The 26,096-nt window shown below is 40.2% G+C and overlaps 1 protein-coding gene across 1 annotated transcript in view; it reads left to right on the top strand.

Annotated features, from left to right (window-relative positions):
• The window catches only part of GABBR2 (gamma-aminobutyric acid type B receptor subunit 2), a 930,408-nt gene that overhangs the window by 423,665 nt on the left and 480,647 nt on the right, over positions 1-26,096 (top strand). Inside the window, exons 5-7 of the mRNA XM_030551629.1 lie at positions 9,608-9,673; positions 21,879-22,070; positions 24,676-24,912. Coding sequence (XP_030407489.1) covers positions 9,608-9,673; positions 21,879-22,070; positions 24,676-24,912 — 495 coding nt within the window. The remainder of the gene's footprint in view (positions 1-9,607; positions 9,674-21,878; positions 22,071-24,675; positions 24,913-26,096) is intronic.

Below are 26,096 nucleotides of genomic sequence, written 5' to 3'. Positions count from 1 at the left end.
ATTATCCCCTTATTGAGTAGCAACATGTCATCTCAGGACGGAATACAGAGATAAAATTTCTAGACACCATTAATGGCTCGGAGCAACTAGTCCTGGAACCCACAAGGGGAGAGGCAATTCTTGATTTAGATCTAACTGGCACACAGGATCTAGTCCAAGAGGTGAACATAGTGAACTGCTCAGTAATAGTGACCGTAGTGTAATTAAATTGAACATCCTCATGCAGGGGAGAAATACCAAAGAAGCCCACCAGAGAAGCATTTAACTTCAAAAAGGGGAACTATACAAAAATGAGAAAGCTAGTTAAACAGAAATTAAAAGGAACAGTCACAAGAGTGAAATGCCTGCAAGCTCCATGGAAACTTTTTAAAAACACAGTAATAGAGGATCAAATTAAATGTATGCCCCAAATACAAAAAAAAAAAAAGTGAGAGGACCAAAAAATGCCACCACGGCTAACAGTGCCATTGCTAGCCCATTGGAGGCCCTAAGCAAAAGTATTTCTCCCACCTCTGCATACAACACATACTAATAATTAATAGGGGGCCCTCTTCAGCTGCTCAGGCTCCTAAGCAATTGCTTAGTCTGCTTATACCTAGCACCAGCTCTGATGGCTAAAAAAAAGTAAGAGATTATTAGAGGCAAAAAGGCATCCTTTAAAAATTGGAAGTCAAATCCTCTAGAGGAAAATAGAAAGGAGAATAAACTCTGGCAAGTCAATTGTAAAAGTATAATTAGGCAGGCTAAAAAAAGAATTTGAAGAGCAACTAGCAAAAGACACAAATTAATAGCGCAAAAAAAAAATCAGAAGCAGGAAGCCTGCCAAGCAATCAGTGGGGTCACTGAATGGATCAAGGTGTTAAAGGAGCACTCACAGAAGACAAGGCCATTGCAGAGAAGCTAAATGAATTCTTTATATCAATCTTCACTTCAGAGGATGTGAGGGAGATTCCCCCACCTAAGCCATTCTTTTTAGATGACAAATCTGAGGAACTGTCCCAGACTTGAAGTATCGATAAAGGAGGTTTTGGAACAAATTGATGAATTACACAATAATAAGTTACCAGAACCAGCTGGTATTCACCCAAGATTTCTGAAGGAACTCAAATATGAAATTGCAGAAGTACTAACTGTGTTATGTAACCTATACTTAAATCAGCCTCTGTACTAGATGACTGGAGGATAGCTAAAGTAATGCCACTTTTTTTTTAAAAAAAGGTTCTGGAGACAATGGTGGCAATTACAGGCCAGTAAGCCTAACTTCATTACCAGGCAAACTGGTTGAAACTACAGTAAATAATAGAATTATTAGACACATAGATGAATATGATTTGCTGGGGAAGAGTTAACATGGCTTTTGTAAAGGGAAACCATTCCTCACCAATCTATTAGAATTTTTTGAGGGAATCAACAAACGAGGGGCACTATTTCAGAGTTTGGTAAAGAGGGCAACCTTAATTGTGATTCCAGAGCTACTTAAGCACTTGAAAACTCTAGTTTTTTGGCTCATAAGTTAGTAATTAGCTGACAGGAGCACTGTATCCAATTCTTATATAAAAGAAAGAAAATTAAATAAATATAAGACCCACTTAGCTATAATAATAATGTGTTCTGACATCTTGTGGCAAGTCACTTAAGGGACACTGGTTACGTTTCAAATTTGAATGTATATTCTTACTTTGTTACTAACTCTGAAGAGAGAGAGAGAGAGAGAGAGAGAGAGACACCATCAGGACTCCTGGGTTCTGTCTCTGCTCTGGGAGGTGCAGTGGGTCTAGTGGATTACAATGGGGGACAGATACATCTGGGAAAATATAAGAACATCAGAATGGTAATACTGGGTAAGACCGATAGTCCATCTAGTCCACTATCCTGTCTTCCAACAGTGGCCAATAGCAGATGCTTCAGAGGAAATGAACAGAAGAGACAATTATCAGGTGATCCATCCTCTGTCGCCCAGTCCCAGTGTCTGGCAGACAGTGGACAAAGGATTCACAGAACATGATGTTCCATCCCTGTCCATCCTGGCAAATAGCCATTGATGAACCTATCCTCCATGATAAATGCAAAGTAATGCACCTTGGAAAACAAAATGTGCATATACAAAACAATGGTGTCTAAATTAGTTGGTACCACTCAAGAAAGATATTGCGAACACTTTCAATGGTTCTCAAAAAACATCTACTCAATGTGTAGAAGCATTCAAAAAAGCTAACAGAATGTTAGAAACTATTAGAAAGGGGATAGATATTAAGACAAAAAATATAATAATACTATATAAAGCCATAGTACACCCACACCTTGAATACTCTGTGTAGTTGTAGTTGCCCTATCTCAGAAAAGATATACACCTCTACCCTGATATAACGCTGTCCACGGGAGCCAAAAAATCTTACCGTGTTATAGGTGAAACCACGTTATATCGACCTTGCTTTGATCCACCGGAGTGCACAGCCCCCCCCCCCAGAGCACTGCTTTACCGTGTTATATCTAAATTTGTGTTATATCGGGTCACGTTATATCGAGGTAGTGGTGTAGTAAAATTAGAAAAGAGACAGAGAAGGGAAAAAATTATAAGGCTTATGGAACAGCTTCCATATGAGGAGAGATTAAAAAGGCTGCGACTGTTTGGTTTAGACAAGAGGCGACAAAAGGGTGATATGATAGAGGTCTGTAAAATCATGAATGGTATGGCGAAAGTGAGTAGGAAAGTGTTCTCTATCACTTCACACAGCACAAGAACCAGGAGTCACCCAATGAAATTAATAGGGAGAAGGTTTAAAACAAACAGAAGGAATTACTTCTTCACACAATGTACAGTCAACCTGTGGAACTCGTTGCCAGGGATGTTGTGAAGGTCAAAAGTATAAATGGGTTAAAAAAATAATTAGATAATTTCAGGGAAGATATTATCCTGGTTAATGGGGACCATCAAGATTCCAAGCCACCATTAATGGCCCACACTTTGCATAACTACAATAGGACCTCAGAGTTCTATTTTATATTCCTAGTTTCAGGTACAAGAATGATACATTTGTACAAATAGGATGAATACATGCAGAAGAACATAACCTTTACACAAATATGTTACATGGAATATCTAGCATAAAACATATTCCAGTTATGTCATATTTACATTCATAAGTATATTTCCATAAAGCATTATGGGGTGCAACGTCACAAACCCTTCCCTAAGAATTTTTTCCACTTGCTTAGGAGTCAGGGTTCAGATAGTTTCTGCAATTTTGATTTAAAGTAATTGCAATCCTCCTCCACATTCAAATCCTGAAGTTCTTTAGTTCAGTCAAGTTCGCTAACTGATTTTCTTAACTTTTTTAAAGTTTGCCCTTTTGAAATCAGGACTCCTAGTTGCAGGACTTGTTTTGTTTATCCTTCCATTAATTCAAATCAAGGTTATCCTCTACAACCATTTCTTCCATGAGGTCCTCAATACTTACCAGTACTAAATCTAAAATTACATTACCTCTTGTTGGTTCAGTGACTATTTTGTGAAGAAATCTGTCATCTATCACATTCAGGAATATCTGGGCCCTACCATTATTATTACCACAATGTCTGAGGTGTTCCTAGTGGTCAGATGATGATGGTATATCTAAAAGCAAACTCACAGAACTTTCACATGTAGCCTGATAAGATGTGTCACTCAATTGAAGGAATCCTCTGGCAGAAAAGTCTTGCAGTTTTGAGGCCTATCAGGACTCCAGTGACTCCCTCTCTTGTATGGGGATGAAAATAAACCATTCTTTGTTTACGCAAGTTCCTAGGACAGCAACAATATGCACACTTTACTGAGGACCAGAGTTTAAATCCAAACATAGATGATCTGACCTCTGAGAAAAATAGTCAACAAAGCCAAACATTTGCTGCAAATCTTTGGTGCTATAAAAAGGAGAGTGCAGAACATAATGTTATTTGATAGATGTCTCTCCCTCCACAAACCAGGGATGTATTCAGTTAGACCACAGATCAGAATATGAAAGTATGTGAAGGCTGTCCTGTCAAGTAGGCTGCTTTTTAGCTCAGTGTAACCAGTGAGCTGTTCTCACATGGAGATGGAATATTCCTGCCTGTTGGAAATCAGCAAGAGTTGTTCTAGATCCCATGGGGAGTGACACCATTTTGTATCATCTCTCTGAGAGACCACTAGTGCCAGGGAATAAACCTTGCACACTGGTTATTCCAGGTGATTGGTGTCTTTATCCTTAGATGTGAACCCATGGGTTCCAGGCTAATACTTTTTCCTACTAGCAGATGTTACTATCCATGAGTCTTTGTTTTGGCTGAGTTTAAAAATATTCAGCTATAGGAAACAGACTGTCTACCACCTCCAAGATAGCAGGAATCAAAGCTGCAGTTGTTGAGGGCCCCCCAATGGCCAAACCTGACTGCAGGTTTTCCCTACCCTTTTCCTCAGAAACATCTCAATAGTTTTGGCTGAAATTCCCTCTTCCTTCCTCCACTTTCCAAAACAACAACAACAATATTAATAATACCTAACATAGACACCTGGACCAAATGATTAAAGTCTGGCAAAGTTATAAGCAACTGAAAATAGGGCCTAAAACGTGGCTTAAGAGGCATTACTGCCAGCCCTGCCTATAACAAAAATAATAACCTACCTCTTATACAGCATTTTTCATCTAGACATCTCAAAATGCTTTACAAAGGAGGTCAGTATCATTGTCCCCATATTTCAGATGGGGAAACTGCCAGCTATCAACCACTGTTGGCAATATGATTTCCTTGCATAGGCCTCACTATTGCCCGTTTCAGTCAAGTAGGCTGCTTTTTAGCTCAGTGTAACCAGTGAACCACAGAGAGGTGAAGTGACTAACCCAAGCAAGGTCAGCCAGCAGCAGAGCACAATAAGGGGGTTAAAGTGGAAGAGCATGAATGAAGAATGTGAGTGGGACACCTACTTATCCCATGTAGGTAGGGAAGGGATAAAGATAGAGAGAATGGCAGTTCCCAGGGAACACCGAATTGATGAACTTGACTTTCCCCCCTGAGTATCTTACACTACTTTTGACATCATTGCTGAATTTGGTCCTCTGTTTTCTTTACCACTTGTGACATGGGGATTTTCCCATCTCTTGATTTGATATTTCAGTGAACTGCCTTAGTAAATGAAAAGAAGAGTGATTGCCTTGGCTTGATTTGAAAATGTGTTTCTGACAATGGTTAATAAATGATTCACAAGCTATGTTGCTGGGGTAACAGTAATATAAAGCAAGTTACAAAGCTGAGCAACCGCCAGTTTACTCATGAAAGTTGCATTTTCTCTGGAGATTTATAAATAATTAAGGTTGAAAGCATTAAAAAATATAGGATTCTGGGTGAGCCTGGTTTCTGAATAATAGAGATATGTATTGTTCTAATTTGTAGGTCCAGTCACCCATTTCTTCAGCTGACAGGAATTGGGAGTGCTGTTAAATTAGTATGTTATGTTCATCCTTTTCAGGGATCAAATGCCTTGTGTTACACACTGATGATTCCTCTGGTTGATTTAAAGCAGACTTTTCTGGCTCTGAAGTTAGTTTTGTCTTAATCTTTGAGTCCGAAAGGAAGGGCTGTGAGAGCAGTGGGGAGTACAGGGAAGATTAAGGGAATTATCCTTAAAGCTAGAACCCAAGACAAATGTTAAGATTGCTTTACTAGAAAATCAGTCATATAAACATTATATGGGTATTATATTCTTTTTATTGCATTAGTATTTTTTACATGCAGTAATTGCCTTTGAGCACTGGGAGGTAATTAATCTTTGGCTATGTCAGAATGGCAGAGTGCAAGGCAGAGGTTTACAGCTCACATTTGCGCTCCACTGTTTCTGATGGAGGCTGTAACGGCCATGGGGGAACAAAAATGCCACATCCCCTTTTCTCCAGCTATGCTCCTTTTTCCCTGCTGCACCAGCAACGGGCAGAGTGTATGACATAAGATCCCTGCATTGTCTCTATCCTGCTGGATGGTGATTCTTTGTCTGGGGTGTTTCTTCTTCAGACTGTCAAAGAACTAGAAGAACTAGATACATTCATGGAGAATAGGTCCATCAATGGCTATTAGCCAGGATGGGCAGGAATGGTGTGTCTAGCTTCTGCTTGCTAGAAGCTGAGACTGGGCGACAAGGGATGGATCACTTGATGATTAGCTGTTCTGTTCATTCCCTCTGGGGCACCTGGTGTTGGCCACTGTCAGAAGACAGGATACTGGGCTAGATGGACCTTTGGTCTGACCCAGTACGGCCGTTCTTATGTTCTTGTGTTCTTATTTTACAGCAAGATTATAGAGGCAGTGCAGTGTGAATTGGCTGCACAGCACCAAAAGATATGTCTGTCTCTTTTTCTCTCCTCTTTTTTTCCTCTATGTTTATTACATCAAAAAATCATACATTAAAAGAATGTTCAGGTTGCAACTAAGTCCTTCAAAGTTAGGAAATGCTGGAAATAAGGTTACCCATGCAATTTTAATTCAACCTCCTTGTGTATATGCATTATGATACCATCCTTAATGACATGATCACATCCTATTTTTCCCCACAGGATTCCCGACTCATTTATGAATAGGCAATTATTCAATATTTCCTTTTATCTTCTTCATTGGATGTGTGTCCTTAGATCTTATTAATTACCATCCAAACCTGCACTGAATACAAAATTATTAATTTCCTCCTGGACATTTCTGTGATGCTGTCATCATGGCATCTGACTACTTCCCAAACACTAATGAGAGAGAAACACTAATGCACAATGCCCTTGTGAGAACAGATGGTATTATTATCCCCCCTTTGCAATTGGGGAACTGAGGCACAGAAAGATTAACACCAAAATTGTCTACTAATGTTAGGTGCCCACTTTTGACCTGATTTTTCAGAGTACTTAGTATTTTAAAGCACTTCAGTATTTTCAAAGCACAACTCTAATTGACTTGGCAGCTGTGAGTGCTCCGAACTTAAATTAAATTCATGCTTCTTGTCCTTAGACATCTTCCCTAGCCCTGCCCCTCTCTATCTACTCTTGTATGTTCAGTAGCTTTTCTCCCTGATTCTGGTTTGCTGGTGGTGTCATCCATTTCTCCTGCAAGTGTTTTTGTGCCGCCTTCTTTACTGTCTCTTATGCTAGCAACACCTTCCTCATAAAGCCTCTTCTGCTTTAAATTCCTCATACAACCACATGGAACCGAAGCTCCCACAACAGTTGTGCAAGGGAGGGGTAGAAAATGAGATAACATAACCCCACAACCATCCCCCAGAGGTTACACAAAGCCCCAGTAGCTTATTCCCCAACCCTCTCAGAGCACAGCATGAAACAAGAGCTTCCCTAACTCTGGAGGGAGTCAGGAGAAGAGACAGCTGGGCTCACCTCTGGTCACCACACTGGATTCATAAATGGGAGCTATGCTCTTTTGAAAAATCATGTCACTTTTTTTACATGCCTAAATTACAGCGGTTGGGTGCTGAGCTATTTTGACAATCTGGCCTCCTTTCATAAACATTTAATAAAAGAATTTCTTGAATGTTTGTCTGTTTCTTTCCTTGCAAAACCAGCAAACATAGAACACACACTTGTGTTCAAAGTAGAAAAATTTCAGGCTATATGTTGTTTGCCAAACTAATTACACAGTGATATCAGTATAATGAGAACCCCTGTAGGCAATCAGGATGTTTAAGAAGGACAAGGGTATTACTGAAGAGGATATAATATGCTTTGCAATTTGCATAATATTTTGCAATAGAATAATTATAGAGTCACTATAGTAAAGAATAAGATTCTCAAACCTGTCTTTTCAGTGACTAATAACTTAATATTTTGGGCTGAAATTTCCTATGATTGTTCTCAGTCCAAAGGTGATATAAAAATAAAAAAAGATAGTTACTCAAATACTTTCTGTTTTATGTAACAAAAAGAAAACACATTTTCTATTTAAAAAAAAAATGTTCTTGTTGCTATGGGAACTATAATGCAATTACTGTATTTTTATGAATTTAAAATTTCAACTTTAACAGATTTTGTTGGTTTCATTTTTTGTTTTCAGCAAATTTTGTTATTGATTTTATTTTAGTTCAGTTTAGTTTTTAGATAATGCAATATTTAAGTTGAGATTTTATGTGCACAGAAGTCTGACAATTCAGTTAAGGGTCTCAAAACAATCAGGATAGTTAGTCTTATAATTTTTTAAAGTACAGAACTTGGTTGAGTTGTTTCATTGTCATATTTTTTTCCCTGTTGCTTTAACAATAATTTTTGGACTTATATGAATGAGACTCCTTTTAATAAAAAAAACTTATTTTTCTTGGCTTTATGTGAGCTAATTGGATTTAGATTTTAAATGTATCTGTTTCAGACAGAATATTTTATTACAATGTGACTAAGTAAACAAAATAAATAAGCTTAGTGAAACTGCACAGGTTAAGAACATCCAAAGAAAATCATGTACTGCAAAACTTTCAAATGCTAAAAACTCTTTAGTTTCATATAATTTTAAGAGCAAAATAGTTCTTTCCAGACTGTACCTCTTGTTGAGATGTATTATTTGCTATACAAGAAAAAAAAGTTTTGAAGTTATCTAAACTGAAAATCTGTAATAAAGCGAAACAATTATAACTGAAATGTTTTCCACCGTTTAAACTCAAATTGAATAGCTTGATATTTTGCTTTGCAAAAAGAAGTGGCACTAGCAAGCTAATAAACCATTTTATACTACCCATAAAAAAAAACAAAACCTCGTTCAAACCCTGTCTGATCATCCATCTGTTGTGTGAAATTAAGTATTAAGTTACAGAGAGTTGTAATGGACTGCTCTGTGTTTACTGTTTGTCTGTACTATTTTTTTCACACATTAACCGAAAGTTAGTTCCAGTTTCTGAAGTCATCTGAAAATTTCATTAACATATTCCGGGCATGAAGGCAAAATGACCTCCATTGACTATTGACTTCAATTGTGGATTCTCAAAACAGTTTTTTCCCCCCAGACATTGATGTATTCTACTGTCTATGGAAAGAGTAGTGATATGAATAAAATCTCTAGGCACTATCAAAGTTGGTGAATGTGTTTTATCTCATTTACATGTGTCCATTGTCTATGTTGACTGATAAGGTGAAATCATTGACAGTGTACTGTAAAATATATATCCATAGATATTTGCAATTGCTTTTTAAGTGCAAAATGAAGACAAAGCAAATCAAATATCCTTTTGATCTGTGTTGTTTCTTAGTATTATTGAATAGTAAGATGTAGCTACACAAAATAAGTATGACTATTCTCTTCTCAATATTGTTATTTCTCAATTATTTGTTTGAAAATTGCAGTTCTACCACTTTTATTCATAATGAGCCAGATTTTCAGCTAGGGTAAATTAGCATAACTCCAAAATGGCTTTTACCAACAGCTGAGGATCTTACCTGTTATGTTCTAGCTTACTCTGCAAGTTCTCACAGTGATTTCAAAGGGCGTACTAAAAAAGTACAATATTCCTCAGTCTGAGTAAGTGTGGCAAAATTGGGCCTTTAGAAGAAGAAGTGACTTTGAATATAGTTTATTCTAGGCCTGTGACTGCATTAAACTTAAATATACGTTATTTTGTTCACAGGGTAATGATGTTCGGATAATCCTTGGCCAGTTTGATGAGCAAATGGCAGCAAAAGTGTTCTGTTGTGTAAGTAAAGATGTTTAATTGCATATTTGGGGAAAGAATTAATTGCCTTTCAATAAATGTACATCTGAAAACTCGAATTGCTATCCTGCAGGCCACCCCTGCAAACCTATAAGGCCTCAGTTCAAGGAAGCTCTTCAGCACATGTTTAAATCCATCTCTATCCAGGAAAACATGTAAGCACTTGATTTCAGTGGGACTTAATCATGGGTTTATAATTAGGGCCCTACCAAATTCATGGTCCATTTTGGTCAATTTCACAGTCATTTAATGATTTCAGATATTTCTTATGCCGTTTTTCTTGGTGAGGGTCGCGGCGGCAGCATGGAGCATAGGGAGGACCAGACCTCCTTGACCTCCGCAACAGGTTCCAGTTCCTCCTGGGGGATTCCCCATTGTTCACAGGACAGTCAGGAGATATAATTCCTCCAGTGTGTCTTGGATTGGCCTCGGGACCTCCTCCCAGTGGGACGTGGCCAGTATAGTTCCAACGGAAGCCTCCCCAGGGGCATCCTTATCAGATGCCCAGACCACCTCAGCTGGCACCTCTCGATCTGGAGAAGTAACAGTTGTACTCCGACACTCTCCTGATAGCCAAGTTCCTCACATTGTCTCAAAGAGTAAGCCCAGCCACCCTGTGGAGAAACCTCATTTCCGCCACTTGTACTCTCAATCTTGCCCTTTCAGTCATTACCCAATTTTCATGACCATAGGTGAGAATGGAAACGTAGTGTGACTTGTAAACCGAGAGCTTTGTCCAAGAACTCTGCTCCCACTTGACCACCACGTATCAGTACAGCGCCCTCATCACTGCCTCCACTGCACCAATCCACTGATCGATCTCACACTGCTGCTTGCCATCACTCATGAACAAGATCCCTAGATACTTGAACTCGTCCACTAAGGGCAGCTTCTGCCCCCTTCACCTGGAGAAAGCAGTCCGCTTTCTTCTGGGCGAGGACCATGACCTCTGAACCGGAGGTACCAATTCTCATCCCAGCCAGCTCACACTCCACAGTGAAACATTCGAGTGTATATCAGAGATCACAGTCTGAAGAAGCAAGGACAACATCATCTGCAAATTGCGGAGATGTCACTTCCAAGTCCCCATACCAGATGCACTGCACAGCTTGGCTGCAGCTTGATATCCTGTCCTTGAAAACTATGAACAGGAGTTGGGACAAGGCACATCCTTGGTAGAGTCCAACACCCATCTTGAATGAACTCAACTTAATGCCAAGAATGTGAATGCAACTCTCACTCTGAGAATAGAGGGACCAGATAGCATGAAAAAGTGGTACCAGCACCTCATAATCCCACAGCACTTTCCCTAACACATCTCAGGGAACATGGTCATATGACTTCTTGAGGTCTACGAAGTAAAGGTATACCAGATTAGCAAGCTCTCACAAGCCCTGGAGTATCTGAGAGAGAACAAAGAAATGGTTCATTGTTCCATAGCCAGGAAGGAATCCTCATTGTTCCTCCTGAATCTGAGGTTCAACTAACGGGTGTAACTTCTTCTCCAGTACCCTAGGAGAGGCTTTGCTGGGGAGGCTGAGGAGTGTGACCCCCCCTACAGTTGGAACACACTCTCTTGTCTCCTTTTTTAAAGATTGGGACCATCATCTTGGTTTATCAGTCCAGAGGTACTACACCTGTCTTCCATACAACATTGAAGAGGTGCATTAACCACAACACCCCAACATTTTCCAGTGCTTTCAACATCTCCGGGCAAATCTCATCCACTCCTGCTGCATTACCACTATGAAGGCATTTTACTGCTGTATCAACCTCAGCATCAGAAATAGATCCGATCTCACTGGAGGTTTCCAGTGCTCCCTCCTGGAAGGATGCGGGGAGGGGGTACATTGGGTTGAAGAGTTCCTCAAAGTGCTCCTTCCACCTCTCTATGATTTTCTCAGCTAAGGTCAGCATTTCACCACCCTTGCTGAGTACAGCCTGGCAACATACCGCCGATCCCTTCTAAGGTGACAAATGGTTTGCCAGAGCACCCTTGCGGCCATCTGGAAGTCATTATTCATGGTATCTCCAAACTCCTTCCACGCCTGGGCTTCAACAACTGCCACAACCGCAACTGATACCTCTCAACTGTATCAGGAATCCAGTTTGCAAGCATTGCTCAGACGGCTTCCTTCTTTGACTTGACAGCTTCCCTCACCAATGGAGTCCACCAGCGGATCCTAGGGTTGCCACCATGACAGATACCAACTACCTTCAGTCTACAGCTTTTTGTGGCTCCCTCAACAATTGAGGCCCTGAAGATGGTCCATTTAGAATCAATGTCCAAGACCTCACCCAGAATGCAGGAGAAGTTCTTCCGGAGGTGGAAATTGAAGCCTTTCTGCACAGAGTCCTCCATGAGGCATTCCTAGGCAACATGCACTGATCATTTGAGCCTCCTGTGTCTATCCAGTCAGCATCTCATGCATCAGATCCAACTCACCACCAAGTGGTCATCAGTTACCAGCTCTGCCCCTCTCTACACCATAGTGTATAGAACATATGGCCTTAGGTCTGACAAGATGAGTGTAAAGTCAATTATCAATCTTCGGCCCAAGGTGTTCTGGTACCAAGTACATTTATAAGCAACCTGGTGTTTGGACATGGTATTCGTTATGGACAATCCATGACTAACACAGAAGTTGAATAACAATTCACCTTTTCACAGTTCAGATATTTACATCTGAAATTTCATGGTTTTGTAACTGTAGGGGTCCTGACCCAAAACGGGGTTGTGGGACGGTTGCAGTATTCTGCACTACTGCTGCTGGTGACACTGCCTTCAGAGCTGGGTAGCCAGAGCTTCTGCGAGTGCAGAAGTAAGAATGGCATGATATGGTATTTCCACCCTTATTTCTGTGCTGTTGCCTTCAGAGCAGGGCCTTCAGCCAGCAGCTACCACTCTCCGGCTGCCCAGCTCTGAAGGCAGCAGCACAGAAGTAAGGGTGGCATGGTATTGCCACCCTGACTTCTATGCTCCTGCTGGTGGAGGACTGCCTTCAGAGCTTGTTGCCCAGCCAGCAGCTGCTGCTTTCCAGCCAGATCTGAATGCAGTGCAGAAGTAAGGGTGGCAATACCGTGACGCCCCCGCCCCCCACACAATCATTTTGTGATGTCCCTACAACCCCCTTTTGGGTTGCGAGCCCCAGTTTGAGAAATGCTGGTCTCCCCCGTGAAATCTGTATAGTATAGGATAAAAGTACACAAAAGACCAGATTTCACAAGGGAGACCAGATTTAACTGTCTGTGATGCGTTTTTCACAGCCGTGAATTTGGTAGGGCCATATTTATAGTTAAGGATCTATTCAAGTGCTTTCCTGAATTGGGGCCTAAGCAAGTAGCCCTTACTCATGTGAATAGTACCATTGAAATCAGTATTTTTACTAACAAGAGTAAGGACTTGCTGTATCTGGCCCTGATCCAGGAATTCTTCCGTGGTGCCAGAGTATGTTTCTTGCTGTAGGCTTTTTTTTTTCTTTTCCAAAGAATAAGAAATCTGTGACTAAAAATAAAAAAGAATTCCAGTATTACTAACTACAGAAGCTATCCTTGTTACATTCACTTTTCAAAATGGTTCTATTCATAGAATTAAAACTGAAGAGTCAAAACAGTCTCTCTTCCGCATATTGTAGTTTTGTGACACATTCATAACAAAACCAAGTATTAATATGTAAAATCAAAGATTTCTGAAATTAAGAGAAATATGTATAAATTAAAGACTGGTACAAAATCATCATGAAATTAAATAATTTCCCCCAAATTTACACTTTATATCCATATACAGAGCATACACACATAATCCTGGTGAAATTACAGGGAGCAGTATCTGGACCTTTATTAGTATCTGATTGAAAAGAATAAACTAATTTTAAGGGCCCCAAATTTGTATTCATATTGAATTAATCTAAAGAAATCTAAGTGAATCAGAGTTGATCCTATGTGAACGCTGCAAATAAAAGATGCAGGGAAAACAAAAATGGCAAAATCTGACTTTATAAAAAAGCAAAAATTGTTTTTTTCCCTCCCAAGGCAGTCTTGCAGTGTTTGTATAGAGAAACAGAAATGTATACATCACAGCAAAGGAGTAAAAACCTAAAGTTCAAAATTAGATTGCTATATGTCACTTGGAAATATTTTGACTTTTACTCAGCAGCTGTCACTGTTGCAATAGTGGTAAGACAGGGATGTATCATGGAACTTTTTAGGGAAGCAGAAGAAAACTGTCCTAATGTCAATGAAAAAGGTTTCATCTTTCTCTCTTCTCATCTCTGATTGTACAGATGTTAGCATAATCTCTGAGACACTCCCTGCAGTGCTCCGTGTTGGCCATATTCCACATCAGAGAAAAATGTGTGCTTTTCTTAAACTAGGAATGAAAAAATACAGCACAAATACTATTCTTTCCCTGTTCATTTGTGTGTTATGGGACTGTCCTCTGTGGCCTATCCTGCTACCCCCTACATGCTCTTCCACATAATCCACAGTAACTTCAAACTGTCTTTACATGCAAGGCACTTTGTTCTAGTATTTAAATCACGCAGAGATGTTGAGAATCTCCCCTGTTGTTCTGTGTCTGGTTGGCTCAGGGGAGTGGGGCATTTGGGAGCTGGTAATGGTTTTCTGACCTCAGCACTGACATAAGATGGAGTAACCTAGGGACTGCTCTAACTTATGTAACTGTCCTTAGGGTACCTAGGCTAATGGAGGCTCAGTGGAGAGGACCACAGTCATGTCCCCTGCCTGTACCTCTCTGCAATCCCTCTCACCTCGCATCCCTTTAAGTGAGATAAAGGAAGGGACATTTGTAGCTGCAACAGAAGACTTTACACCAGGAGAGCGAAAATGCATAGCCACATTTAAAAAAGAATTATGAGACCTGTGGAAAGATGTATGTGCTGTATCAGTGACTGTTCTGTTCTCAAAACACAGACTAGTTTCCTAACACCTTTCAATAATGGACAAATAGTCACATCCAAGGATAAAGAAAAAGCAAACAAGCAATTCTACACATGAAATGCTGCGTTCCTGAACATAAAGATGTTTTCTCTGTTCACTGCTGCAACAAGTATACACATAGAACACAGTAGCTCTACAAGTTGGGATATAGAGTGTCAAGTCCCTAGCTCATTAGATGTTCATCACATACTGACTTACCAGTAAATAAGTTCAGTATCATGGCTGATGATTAATAACTCGTAAACAGTTATTGATAACAGATAAAGGTTTTGGGGTTAATGCTCATTTATTTATGTATCATAGTTATTACAGTAATGCCTAGGGGCTAGCCAAGAACAGGGCCACAAAGCACTAGTTACTGTACAAACAGAATAAGAGACAGTCCCTGCTCTGAGGAGCTTAGAATTTAAATAGACAGGACAGACACAGGGTGGGAGGAAAAGGATAGAACAAATAGGCAGAGTGAACAATACGATGGCTACAGAAATCATGGTAGTACCATAAGTTTTGCTTTTGTTTTGTTTAAATTCTTTTACTGACTTTAGATCAGGAAGGCATAGCTAGAGGGAAAGATAATGGACTGAAGTGGAGTATAGGACATAAAGCAAATAGGCACTCAGCAAAGGGGATGGACTGTTGAGCAAAACTGTAGAAAACAGTTTGATTAGCGTAGAGCTGACCAGAACGTGGGATTTATGGTTTGCTGGAAATTTTGCCTTTTTGAAAATTAATTTTATTCTGAATTGTAATGAACCCAGTTGTTTATTTAAATTTCCCACAAACGAGAAATTCTGGTCTAGAACATGCTGGTCTAGAAGGCTTCTGTCTTATGACTGCGGACTCCGGCTCTGACTACTAGGTCTGGCTGCCTATAACCCAGCTGTGACATATTTAGGGTTCTGAAGGAGTCAGTTTTGGGTGGATCATTTATATAAAAATGAGTGTCAATATGTCATGTAGGCTTATTATTAATCATGAAGTATATTCTTGATTCAAGTACTCCCACAGCTATGCTGAGCTATTTTGACTGGGAGTGCAATTATTTAATTAGCAAAATCAAGGTATGCTGCCAGATATTTGATTCTGTAGGTGTACCTTCAGGTAGGTGCACTAGAGGGTAGGACTGATCTCTTCCAGAGATGTAATTTGGGATTATAAAAGTAAGGTACTATTGTATTTGGACACATTTTCATATTGGAGGTTATAACTTGAATGTTTGGTGGATAGGCCAGAAATAAACCAAAAGGCAATCTCAGGATCTGCATAATTGTCTGTGTATTCTGAAATGTCATCACTTTCACTTGGCCGCACTCCAGAAACCCTGTATAACCAAAGGAGAAAGGCCATGGGTACAAAGCACATTAGTGCTGTACACCGCCCCAAGACTGGAACAGAAGTCACTGGAACATTGGCTAGCATCCTGGGAAACGTTTAAACAAATTAACTGATTCAACCCGCAGTGAAGCCAGTGGGAGTTTCCACAGTGACTTCATTGAACTTTGAATCAGGCCCTGTCTGCTGAGGAGAACATAAGAAGGTGTACATTGCACCAATTCAGCTCATGGTCTTTAAGTGGTTCTTCAGATAAACTTCTATTAAATAATCAGAGCAAGATTTATGCAGCACTCCTGATGCAAAACTACAAATTCCCAGGACTTGATTTGCTCCTTTTTAAATCAATGTGAGTTTTGTATCGACTCCAATGGCAGTAGGATGCAGCCCTTCATCTCTCCTTTTATTTTCCCATTTTCACTTTCACTTTTCCTTTTGGGGCTATGCAACAGCATTGACTTTTAATGGAAAATAGTTTTTATTAGACTAGCATACATACTAAAAATGCCTCTGGAATGCAGTAGGTGTACACATTTCCAAAACACCTTCTTGTTAGAGCTGTGGACTGTTGCTAGTGCTGCAGAGTTGCTACTGCTGCTACTACTGTTGTTCTTGGAGCTCAGATGTTGGCTGCACTAGCAGAGTGCAGTGTGTTGATTCAGCAGACCAAGATACTAGCGCTCTGTCCAACAGCTCATAGGGATGATAACCTATGTATGCCTATGATAAGGTAGCGGCTGAGTCAACATAACAAGATGGTGTCCCCTAGGCCAGTGGCTCTCGACCTTTCCAGACTACTGTACCCCTTTCAGGAGTCTGATTTCTCTTGTGTGTCCCCAAGTTTCACCTCACTTAAAAACTATGTGTTTATAAAATCAGACATAAAAATACAAGTGTCACAGCACACTATTACTGAAAAATTGCTGACTTTCTCGTATTTACTATCTAATTATAAAATAAAACAATAGGGATATAAATATTGTACTTACATTTCAATGTATAGTATATAGAGCATTGTATGAAATTTTAGTTTTTACTGAATTCCCTAGTGCTGTTTACGTAGCCTGTTGTAAAACGAGGCAAATATCTAGATGAGTTGATGTAACCCCTGGAAGACCTCTGTGTACCACCAGGGGTACATGTACCCCTGGTTGAAAACCACTGCCCTATGCCAATACAAAGATGCCCTTCCTATGACTTCTCCATTTATACTTTGATACAAACAAGTTACATATTACAGTCCAGATGTTGTTAGTTACCACCCTTACACCTTGTACCTGCTAGTTTGAACAAAACCTCCTCATCCATTATCCTGTCATCCCATCCTCATCTTTAGGAGAGGTCAGTGTGTTCTTGTACCATCTCGTAGTAATGTGTTTATGTAGTCACTTGAGAGATCTGTGTATTTTTGTACCATCCTGTCTGGTCAGGAATGTGCTTATTTGGTTAGCTGACACCTTGTGTGTTACTATTCTGCAAAGGCCTACTCTGGATCATAATCTTAGTTATGCCCAGGCCTCCAGCAAGGCCTATACACCTATGTCCACTTTCAAGAGTTACGTAAGCACTTGAAAGCCTACATTTTATGGGAAATCAATGGGACTTAGGCTCCTACGTCACTTATTGGTCCCTGTATATAATGTAATGACCTTCTGAGTTTAAGTTCGCTTACTGTGGATGAGGTGATTTAGCTAATTATTGCTTTTACACTCCCCAGTGCCCAAATCTGTTTTTCTGAAAGCAGTACACTCTGTGACTGGTAACAAGCAGAGTTTCTTGTTGGCTTGCATTTCCCTTTCATTTTTCAATGGTGTCTCTGTTTCTTCTGATATTTTCATAGTGTTCTGTATGGTTGTTGTAGAGGAGCCATTAAGGTGAATGTTGTTTGTGGACCGTGCAATATATTCTCATTCTGCCTTGGTTAAACCATCAAAGACAAATTAAATAAGGCAGTATGCAAAATGAGGCTTTCAGACAAAGCCCTAACGGTATTGGATATATTTGTCACTGTCACCAGCTCCTGGTATGGTCTTTTGAGCAGTCTGACTGTCCCTCCTTAATTTGCCCACAGTCAGGGCAGTTCTTGGACCCTCATCTCTAATTAAGTCTAGCAGTCTGTTTCAGCCTCTTGGCTGTGTTCATGGAGGCAGCCTGGTGCAGGGGTGTTGCCTGTTTGCTCTCCTAAGCCCTTGTGCCTCCTTTTCTTTGTCTGTTCTCTTCTTTATAGCAGGCTTTGTTTCCTCTGTTGGCTGCAGCTGTGGGTGCCTGCCTTCATGATTGGCAGCTGTATGGAGGTGTGGTCAAGCTGCTAGCCTGTAAACAGGAGAGGATCTCCTTCCCCTTCTGTCTGTGCTCACTGTAGGGTTTGTAGACTCCATTACAGTCCCACTATCTGATGCAACAGACCTAAGGGAACAAAGATAAATCAGATGACAGGTTTATCATGCAGCAACCAGCAGCATTAGAACAATTTGTAGCATGGGGATACTGAAAGCCATTGAAGAAAACTGTAAACCCTGTATATGATAGAAACCACTTCAAGCCAGAGGGTATTGCCATGCCCCCCAGAACCCCTACTTCCAGCACCCCTGGCAGAAACTTAACAATGTTCCCCCTCATGCAAAGTAAGATTTTATTTTTTTTTGTAGCTGGAACACACTTTCGTTGAATGGATGAAGATGGATACAGGATTATCAGTGCAAATGTGACCTTAGTTAAAGTTGAGGTTCCATTTTGCATTTAGAGCATGGATTCAAGCTCTTTGTAATATAAGAAAAATATAACATATTCTTCCCAAACATGACTATCGAATACATTTTCTGAGAATTTACAAGTAAATCTCTTAATAGGTTTGAGTTTAAATTAATTAAAAGCTGGTCCTTTTAAGAAATTTAATATCTATGTCTGTTATTCCTGTGTCCCAAAGGATCATAATAATGGAATAACCGACTTCAAACTTTCTGTATAGTTAAAATTAATTCAAAAGTTATGGATACCCTATATTGGAAGAAATTAGTAATTATACCAAGACATTAAAAACTGTTGTATCTAATTAATTGTTTTATAGACTCTATACAGGCCCAGTTCAATAACCATTGAAATATCAGAATGAACTCAAGCAGTCATTCCCCTTCTTCTATAGCCAATTTGTATGCCATGATTCTATTGGTTAAATGAGCCTGTGGTGTGAGGGAGTCTGACTGGAATATGTGTCAAGAGTAGAGCTGTGTGGGAACTGGAATGTCCATACCATGGAAAATTTTATATTTAAAAAAAAAAATCATTAAAAAAAAGTGATTTTTTTTCACAGAATGAACATTTTTGAAAAATTCTGTTTTGGAAGAACTGAAACAGAATTGTTTAAAATTGTCATGCTGTGTCTCTGGCTCCTAGCCAGTTGCCCAGGAGCCCACCAACTTCCCCACCAGGTGAGTAGCCTGGGAGCTGGCCAAGTGGGAACTTGGTCAGCCCAGAGAGCTGTTCAGATAGGAAGATTCATGATTACGCACGGGCTGCTTTGTATTGCTCTGGTGATGCAAAGCAGCTGTAAACCTAGTTTATCTGGCCAGTGCACTCTGTTTAGTGCTACTTTAGTGTACTGATGGAAGAAAACCCCCTAGATCTGCCCTTCCCTAAGTCTTGGAGGGATGGGATCAAGAGCTGTTGGAGCTGCCTCTGTTCCAGGCTTGGGGAGAGGATGATGAACCTCTTCAGCTGTAGGCGGAGCAGAGGTGTGCAGTGAAGCAACTTGCACATGGGTGGTGGAGGGGCAGAATTTCTGTTCGGCTGGGGGCACAAAATTAATAGCGGTGAGGCAGGGAAAGCATGGAATTGATGTGGGACTATGGGGATGAACAATTGAATTAAGATATAGCTGTGGGGCACACTCAGGTAATTAATTGATATTTTGGGGTTCTGGGAGAAGCAGAAGGCGCTCCACTCCATCAAGCAGCACATTATATGCATAATTTGTGCAACTTGATCTGAACTGAGTTCTTGCAGCTGGGGCAAACAAAATTGCCTTGCTCACTGTAAATTTGTAAGAGTTGGCAGCCAGGGGCGGTTCTAGGGATTTTGCCATCCCAAGCACGGCAGGCAGGCTGCCTCCGGCAGTTTGCCTGCGGGGGGTCTGCTGGTCCCGTGGCTTTGGCCGAAGCCGTGGGACCAGTGGACCCTCCACAGGCAAGCCGCCGAAGGCAGCCTGCCTGCTGCCCTCGCGGCGCTGGCAGAGCTCACCCCACAGCTTGCTGCCCCAAGCACACGCTTGGCGTGCTGGGGCCTGGAGCCGCCCCTGTTGGCAGCACTGTAATAGTCCAGGCAGGCATAAAACCCAACTCTAACATTCTTCCTACACCTGGTCATTAACCTTATTTGGGAGTTGTCCATGTTTCTATTTCTTGCTTTAACATTTCCATCTCATCTTCAGGTATCCCCAGGGCCTTCTTCAGATCCTCTTTGGAGTATTTTTCTTAAAGATTGTATTCTGAGTAAGGATGCTTCATATTCATATCCTGGCTAATTCCCTCTTCTGCTCCTAGTCTATTCTCTATACGGATGATGCAGATTGGGAAAAAAATGAATATTTGTAAGAATCTCTTCCTTTTTCAGATTTTATGAAAGTCTGTTACATTTAAGGGTTTTAGGTCTGTATCATATACTTCTAAAAGACTTGGGCATCTGTTTTAGCTCCATTACATGCTTTGCATCTCTAACCTCCCACATATTTATAAGGAAGCAAAGAAACATGAAAATTACTATTTGAAGAGAACTGAAATGTCCACAAGAAGACATCCAGCAGCAACAAGGAAAGAGAATCTTCAGGAAAGATTTGCAGGTTTTTTGCTAGATAAAGGAGGCTTTCCTTCACAATACAAAAGTTCAGGATTCCTTTATCAACCATAATGAATTCCTCTTCTGCATGGAGAACAAATTTTCATGTATGTTGCCATACATATCTGAAAAATAAAATATTGTGGATACCTCTGTTCTATGTGTTTTGTGTAGTTAAAGTAAAACTTCCAGTCTCTGTGGGTTTAATGGGCTGTGCTCAATGTTTTGAATAGTAGATTTCAGTATTAAATAGTTTATTATGTAAAAGAGAATATCTGCAAAAATTGTTTGCTATGCCACAAACTTTATCACTGCTTCATACGTCTCAAAAAACAAATGCCTAGTTAATGTTTCTCTTCAACTTATTTTATCACATCACAACATGAACATCTGAAACACTGTGAATTTTTGTCTTCTGGGTTACAGGCTGATGATTTTCTGGTTATATTCTTTCCCTAATTCTTGTTTCAATTTTGGATGATTCTTTATCAGTTGATAAGACGTTAATGTCAATGTTGCAGCAGAAGGTTACATTCTGCTCTGATACTGTGTCATTAATTGAAATCAAGCGTGCTTTACCCAAGGAAAAATAATATTGTGACTGTGTTTAATACAGCTGTTTCACTAACAATGCACATTTGTACATATGCACACATACTCATCTATTTCCACTCTTCTCAGACTGAGGTTGAAAGCCACGTTATAGAGGATTTCTTATGGAATTGCTCCACTTCCCTCGATCATGTTTAGCTTCTCCCCCCTCCCCACACCTTTAGATACCACATACTTTTTTGTTCCTCTACTTCTAATTAAACTGGTTTTGAACAGCTTATGACTTATTATTTTCTAAAATGCTATCTTCATGTACATAAATTTGAAACAAAAAAGAAATAAATTTGCACTATTAGAAAATAAGTTATTTAAAATATTTTTGCATTCTTTAAATATGCAGTAAATTCATTCTGTAGAAACTTAAATGCGGGAGAGCTTTTATTTCTGATGTTTGTTGTAAGTGTTTTGACCAGTAAACTCTCAATGTCTACTGATTTTTTTATTATTATTGTAGGCTTATGATGAGGAGATGTATGGCAGTAAATATCAATGGATCATTCCTGGGTGGTATGAAAGTTCATGGTGGGACTCTTGGATTAATTCGTCACAGTGTGTCAGCAAAAACCTTCTTACTGCCATGGAAGGTTACATTGGAGTGGATTTTGAACCTCTCAGTTCAAAAGTGATAAAGACCATATCAGGACGGGTCAGTATCTTTCTTTCAACTGCTTTGCAACATTCAAAAATATTCCCCTAATGTACATATTGTTTTGCCTGTCAATTATTTAAAATTTGATAACTACAGAAAGAGACATTGTAGGGTAGGTTTTTTAAAAATATTTTGAGTCTTTGGGTGAATTTAGTGATCAGGAAAGAGAGGGACTAATAACTACCAACAGAAATCGTCAGAGTACAGCAAGCTTTAAGCAGTCCCTCATCTCTCACCCCAGATTCTCCACAACAATCCTCTTCTTCCACCATGTTTTTGCGTAACCCTCATTCTCTTTTCTCCTCCTGCCCTCATTTTATCTCCCTTGTCTATGAGTGGACCCCTAAACAATCTCTCTTTTACCGCAAGCCCCCAACCCTTTCTTCATCAACTTGCAGACCTTTACTAAGGGCCTGCTGCTTCATTTCCCTTGGAAAAGGCTCGCAACAGTGCTGGGACCTTTGGAGCAGGCCCACCCCTCCAGCCCCATGATGCGGGGGATGAATGTCTATGAAGCACAGGAATCCTTAGGGCTCTTAGAACCAATCTCCAGTTGCTCCACATCCTTCCCTAGGTCTCCCCAAGTTTCGTCTACCATTCCCAGTCTCCTTTGTCCATCTCTCTGCCTCCCTTCTCCCACATTTTGATTTCCCTGTCTGGTCCACTTCCTCGTACGTTGTCCTCTCACTTTCCTGCCCCTTTCCCAGGTCTCTCTCTGCCTCTTCCATGACTCATTTCATTTCCACCTCCCCGCTCCCCACCTTCTGGGGTGTCGCTGAAGACTGTTCTTCTGACTAAAGATTTTCTAGGGCCCAAATGAGGAGGAAATCGCTGCTGCTGGCACCGCTAGGAGGCAGGTAGCCTGCCTCCGAAGAGCAGTGCTGCTATTGAGTAGCCTTTCTCAGAAAGTGATGCTGAGTGTAGAGCACACCAGTATTACTACAGGTAACTGCAAGGCACAGAGGGCAACCAGATCCTATGTTTTTGGTGCCCCTAGGAAGCACCTATTATTAGACCTAGAACTAAGGCTGCTGCTGACAATTGCCAGATTTCCAAACACTTCTTTAATCAGAGGTGCTCATATTTTTCCATGAGTCACTTTTTGACATCAGAGCTTACTGGAAAAATGTTAAGTACTTTAACATTCTGATTAAACAATGTCAGTTCATTTCTTTTTTAATTATCATCCTTACTATTTACTTATTTACACTTGGATAGCAGCTGATATGATCATCCTTCTCCTCCAGTATGCTATTTTAAAACAAGTAAGATATTATTTCTTCTCTCCTGCAGGGTGATATACAGATAAAATCCTTCTCCCTGTTGTCTGTGTTCTTGGATTTTCCCTATAGACATACACATACATACCCTTAAGGCAGTAAAGCACAAGCCTTATACAAAATCCCCAAATTATAATCCACAGTACTAGATACTATGTAGGCAGACAGATCATTAGAAACCTTTTTTGCTATCTCCTTCCTTAGTTGTATATATTATTTATACTCAGTAAGGCCTTATCCTGCAAATTGTTAACCTCACTAGCGCTCTGTGACTCACAGGATTGGATGCGCCCCAGATTTTAGACAGAAAAATATGCAGAATGCCAGCTTATCACATAACCACATGTATGATTTTTGAAGGTTCTTTGTCTTTTCAAGATGTTCTTTATAACACTTTGGGCTTATCTACACCACCCGCTGGATCAGACATGATAAATCGACAGCTGAGCACTCTCCCATCAACTGTGGTACTCCATCAGAATGAGAAGCGCAAGCGGAGTCAACAGGAGAGTGTCAGCTGTCGACTTACTGTAGTGAAGATACCGCGGTAAGTAGATCTAAGAACGTCGACTTCAGCTACGCTATTCACGTAGCTGAAGTTGCATATCTTAGATCGATCCTGTGTGGTAGTGCAGACAAGCCCATAAAAAGTGCTGTGAGTATTTGTTTCTGTATAAAATATAATGCATAAAGTCCCAGCCCATGAATAAATGGGCCTGATTCTCCACTGCTTTCCCTCATGTAGTCATTCACACCTGTGCAGATTGAGTGCAAAATGCTACCATTCCGGAACTCATTGCAACAAGCTATTACTGAGGTCAAAAGCTTAGCAAGATTCTGAAACAAAGCAATGATAACAAAACCCTAGACACTTTTGTGATTTTTAAAAAAATCACTTACATTAGGAATAAATGATAAGGTTATAAAACCTCACTTCAGGGCATACCTCAACCTCTGTGACAGAGATCAGGAAGAAACTTCCCCTTTGATAATTCTATGGATCACCAGCATGCAACCCAGGATGCTAGATGTGTTGGAACAGAGGACTAATGTATGAAAGTAAAATTACTTAAAATGGGTGCTTCTTACATACACAGCCTGTGCAATACATATTCATCTCTGTTTAGACTCTTTCCCTCCACCTCCCACCATCACTTTTGAAATGAATAAGAATGCAGGATCTCATGGGATTTTAACTTTTTCCTAGCGCTTGCCTTAAAAATCTTTTCTATATCAATGGGACACTTAAAAAACGAAGATTCAGGACCCAAAATCTCTGAAGTCCTGAGCTATGTCATGAAGTTTTATTTTCTTCTCCACAGACACCACAGCAGTATGAAAGGGAGTATAATGACAAACGGGGAGATGGACAGTCCAGTAAATTTCATGGTTATGCCTATGATGGAATATGGGTGATTGCCAAAACACTGCAGCGGGCAATGAAATATCTCAACACTACAAACAAACACCAAAAAATTGAGGATTTTAACTACACAAACCACAAACTTGGCAAAATATTTCTGGATGCTATGAATGAAACCAACTTCTTTGGTGTAACGGTAGGTCCTAACCTGCTCTTATTCGCTATATTTTTAAGTCAGTATCTAAAGTATTCACATGACATTTTTAAAATAGTTTGAAAAATAAAGGGAGATGTGTATGTGCAATTCTTGTGTTTTGGGAAGTTTCTGTCCTCCTTACTTACTGAATGGTACATGGGCCACATCTTCTTTGTACCACTTCAGCAGAGCACTGAAGCATGTGCTTAGCTGAATTGGGCTCCTGGTGCACTGTGGCAGCTTTGTGCTGCATTGCTGTCAGATACAGGCTGTAGAGGTAGCACTCTGGCCCCAGGAGGACCGCTCCAAAGAAAGATGAATGCTCCGCTGCCGAGAATCTGATCCATGATGCATTATCTATGTTTGATATGTAACTAGGTAAGCATTCAAGTGCTTCTGGTTTTGTGACAATTTCTTCTTATAGAAAATATGGTGTTGTGTGGTACAGAGTGTGATTCATATAGGATAACTCTGTTTCCCTTCCTAGTCAAAGGTGAAATGGGTGTTGAAAAAGAGCAGATACATCAACGTTTTGGAAAATCCAAACATATGTACGTCAGTTTGTTAGGATATGCATCATGAGGTATTAAGGGAAGTAGCAAAGAACTTAGGCCCAAGTCCTGCAAGCTGCTTCACTTGTGAGTAGTGGTATCCTGGCACTGAGTAGTTTGTACCTTATGGACTTAACTGATCTATCGACCATATTGGAAACCTAATGAAAACCAGGGAGCTTGTGAAAGATTGGAGAAAAGTACATGTAGTGTCGATCTTGAGGGAGGAAGGGGGAATGAAATGGAGAAGCAGCAAGAGAAGTACTCAACTTGAGTTCCATCTCTGCATCTGTGTGCAGAGTTACTACCAAAATCTAACTTTCATGTCTTGTCTTGTAAAATAATAAAACAACTACAATATTAAGAGAAAGATTCCTAAACTTCTAGAGGATAACAAAAGCAATAATCTGTAAAATCAATCCCACACAAACTTGATATATTTATTTTAGCATTACAGAATTAGTGAGTGTAATGATCAAAATCTTTAGATGATGTTGCCACCTTATGGGTCCTTGATCCATGGGCTGCCAGACACCAGTATAGTCTTGAGGAACAACTCAGAGTGTCCCCAAAGGTCTGTAAGTTGTACCAGCTGCAATAGACCCTAGGTGGCAATTTTAGCAGCTAGAGACT

The sequence above is a fragment of the Gopherus evgoodei genome, chromosome 2 (genome assembly GCF_007399415.2).
Source record: "Gopherus evgoodei ecotype Sinaloan lineage chromosome 2, rGopEvg1_v1.p, whole genome shotgun sequence".
Lineage (NCBI taxonomy): Eukaryota > Metazoa > Chordata > Testudines > Testudinidae > Gopherus > Gopherus evgoodei.
Note: the sequence above shows the minus strand (reverse complement) of the source record. Positions and strands in the feature narration are given on the sequence as shown.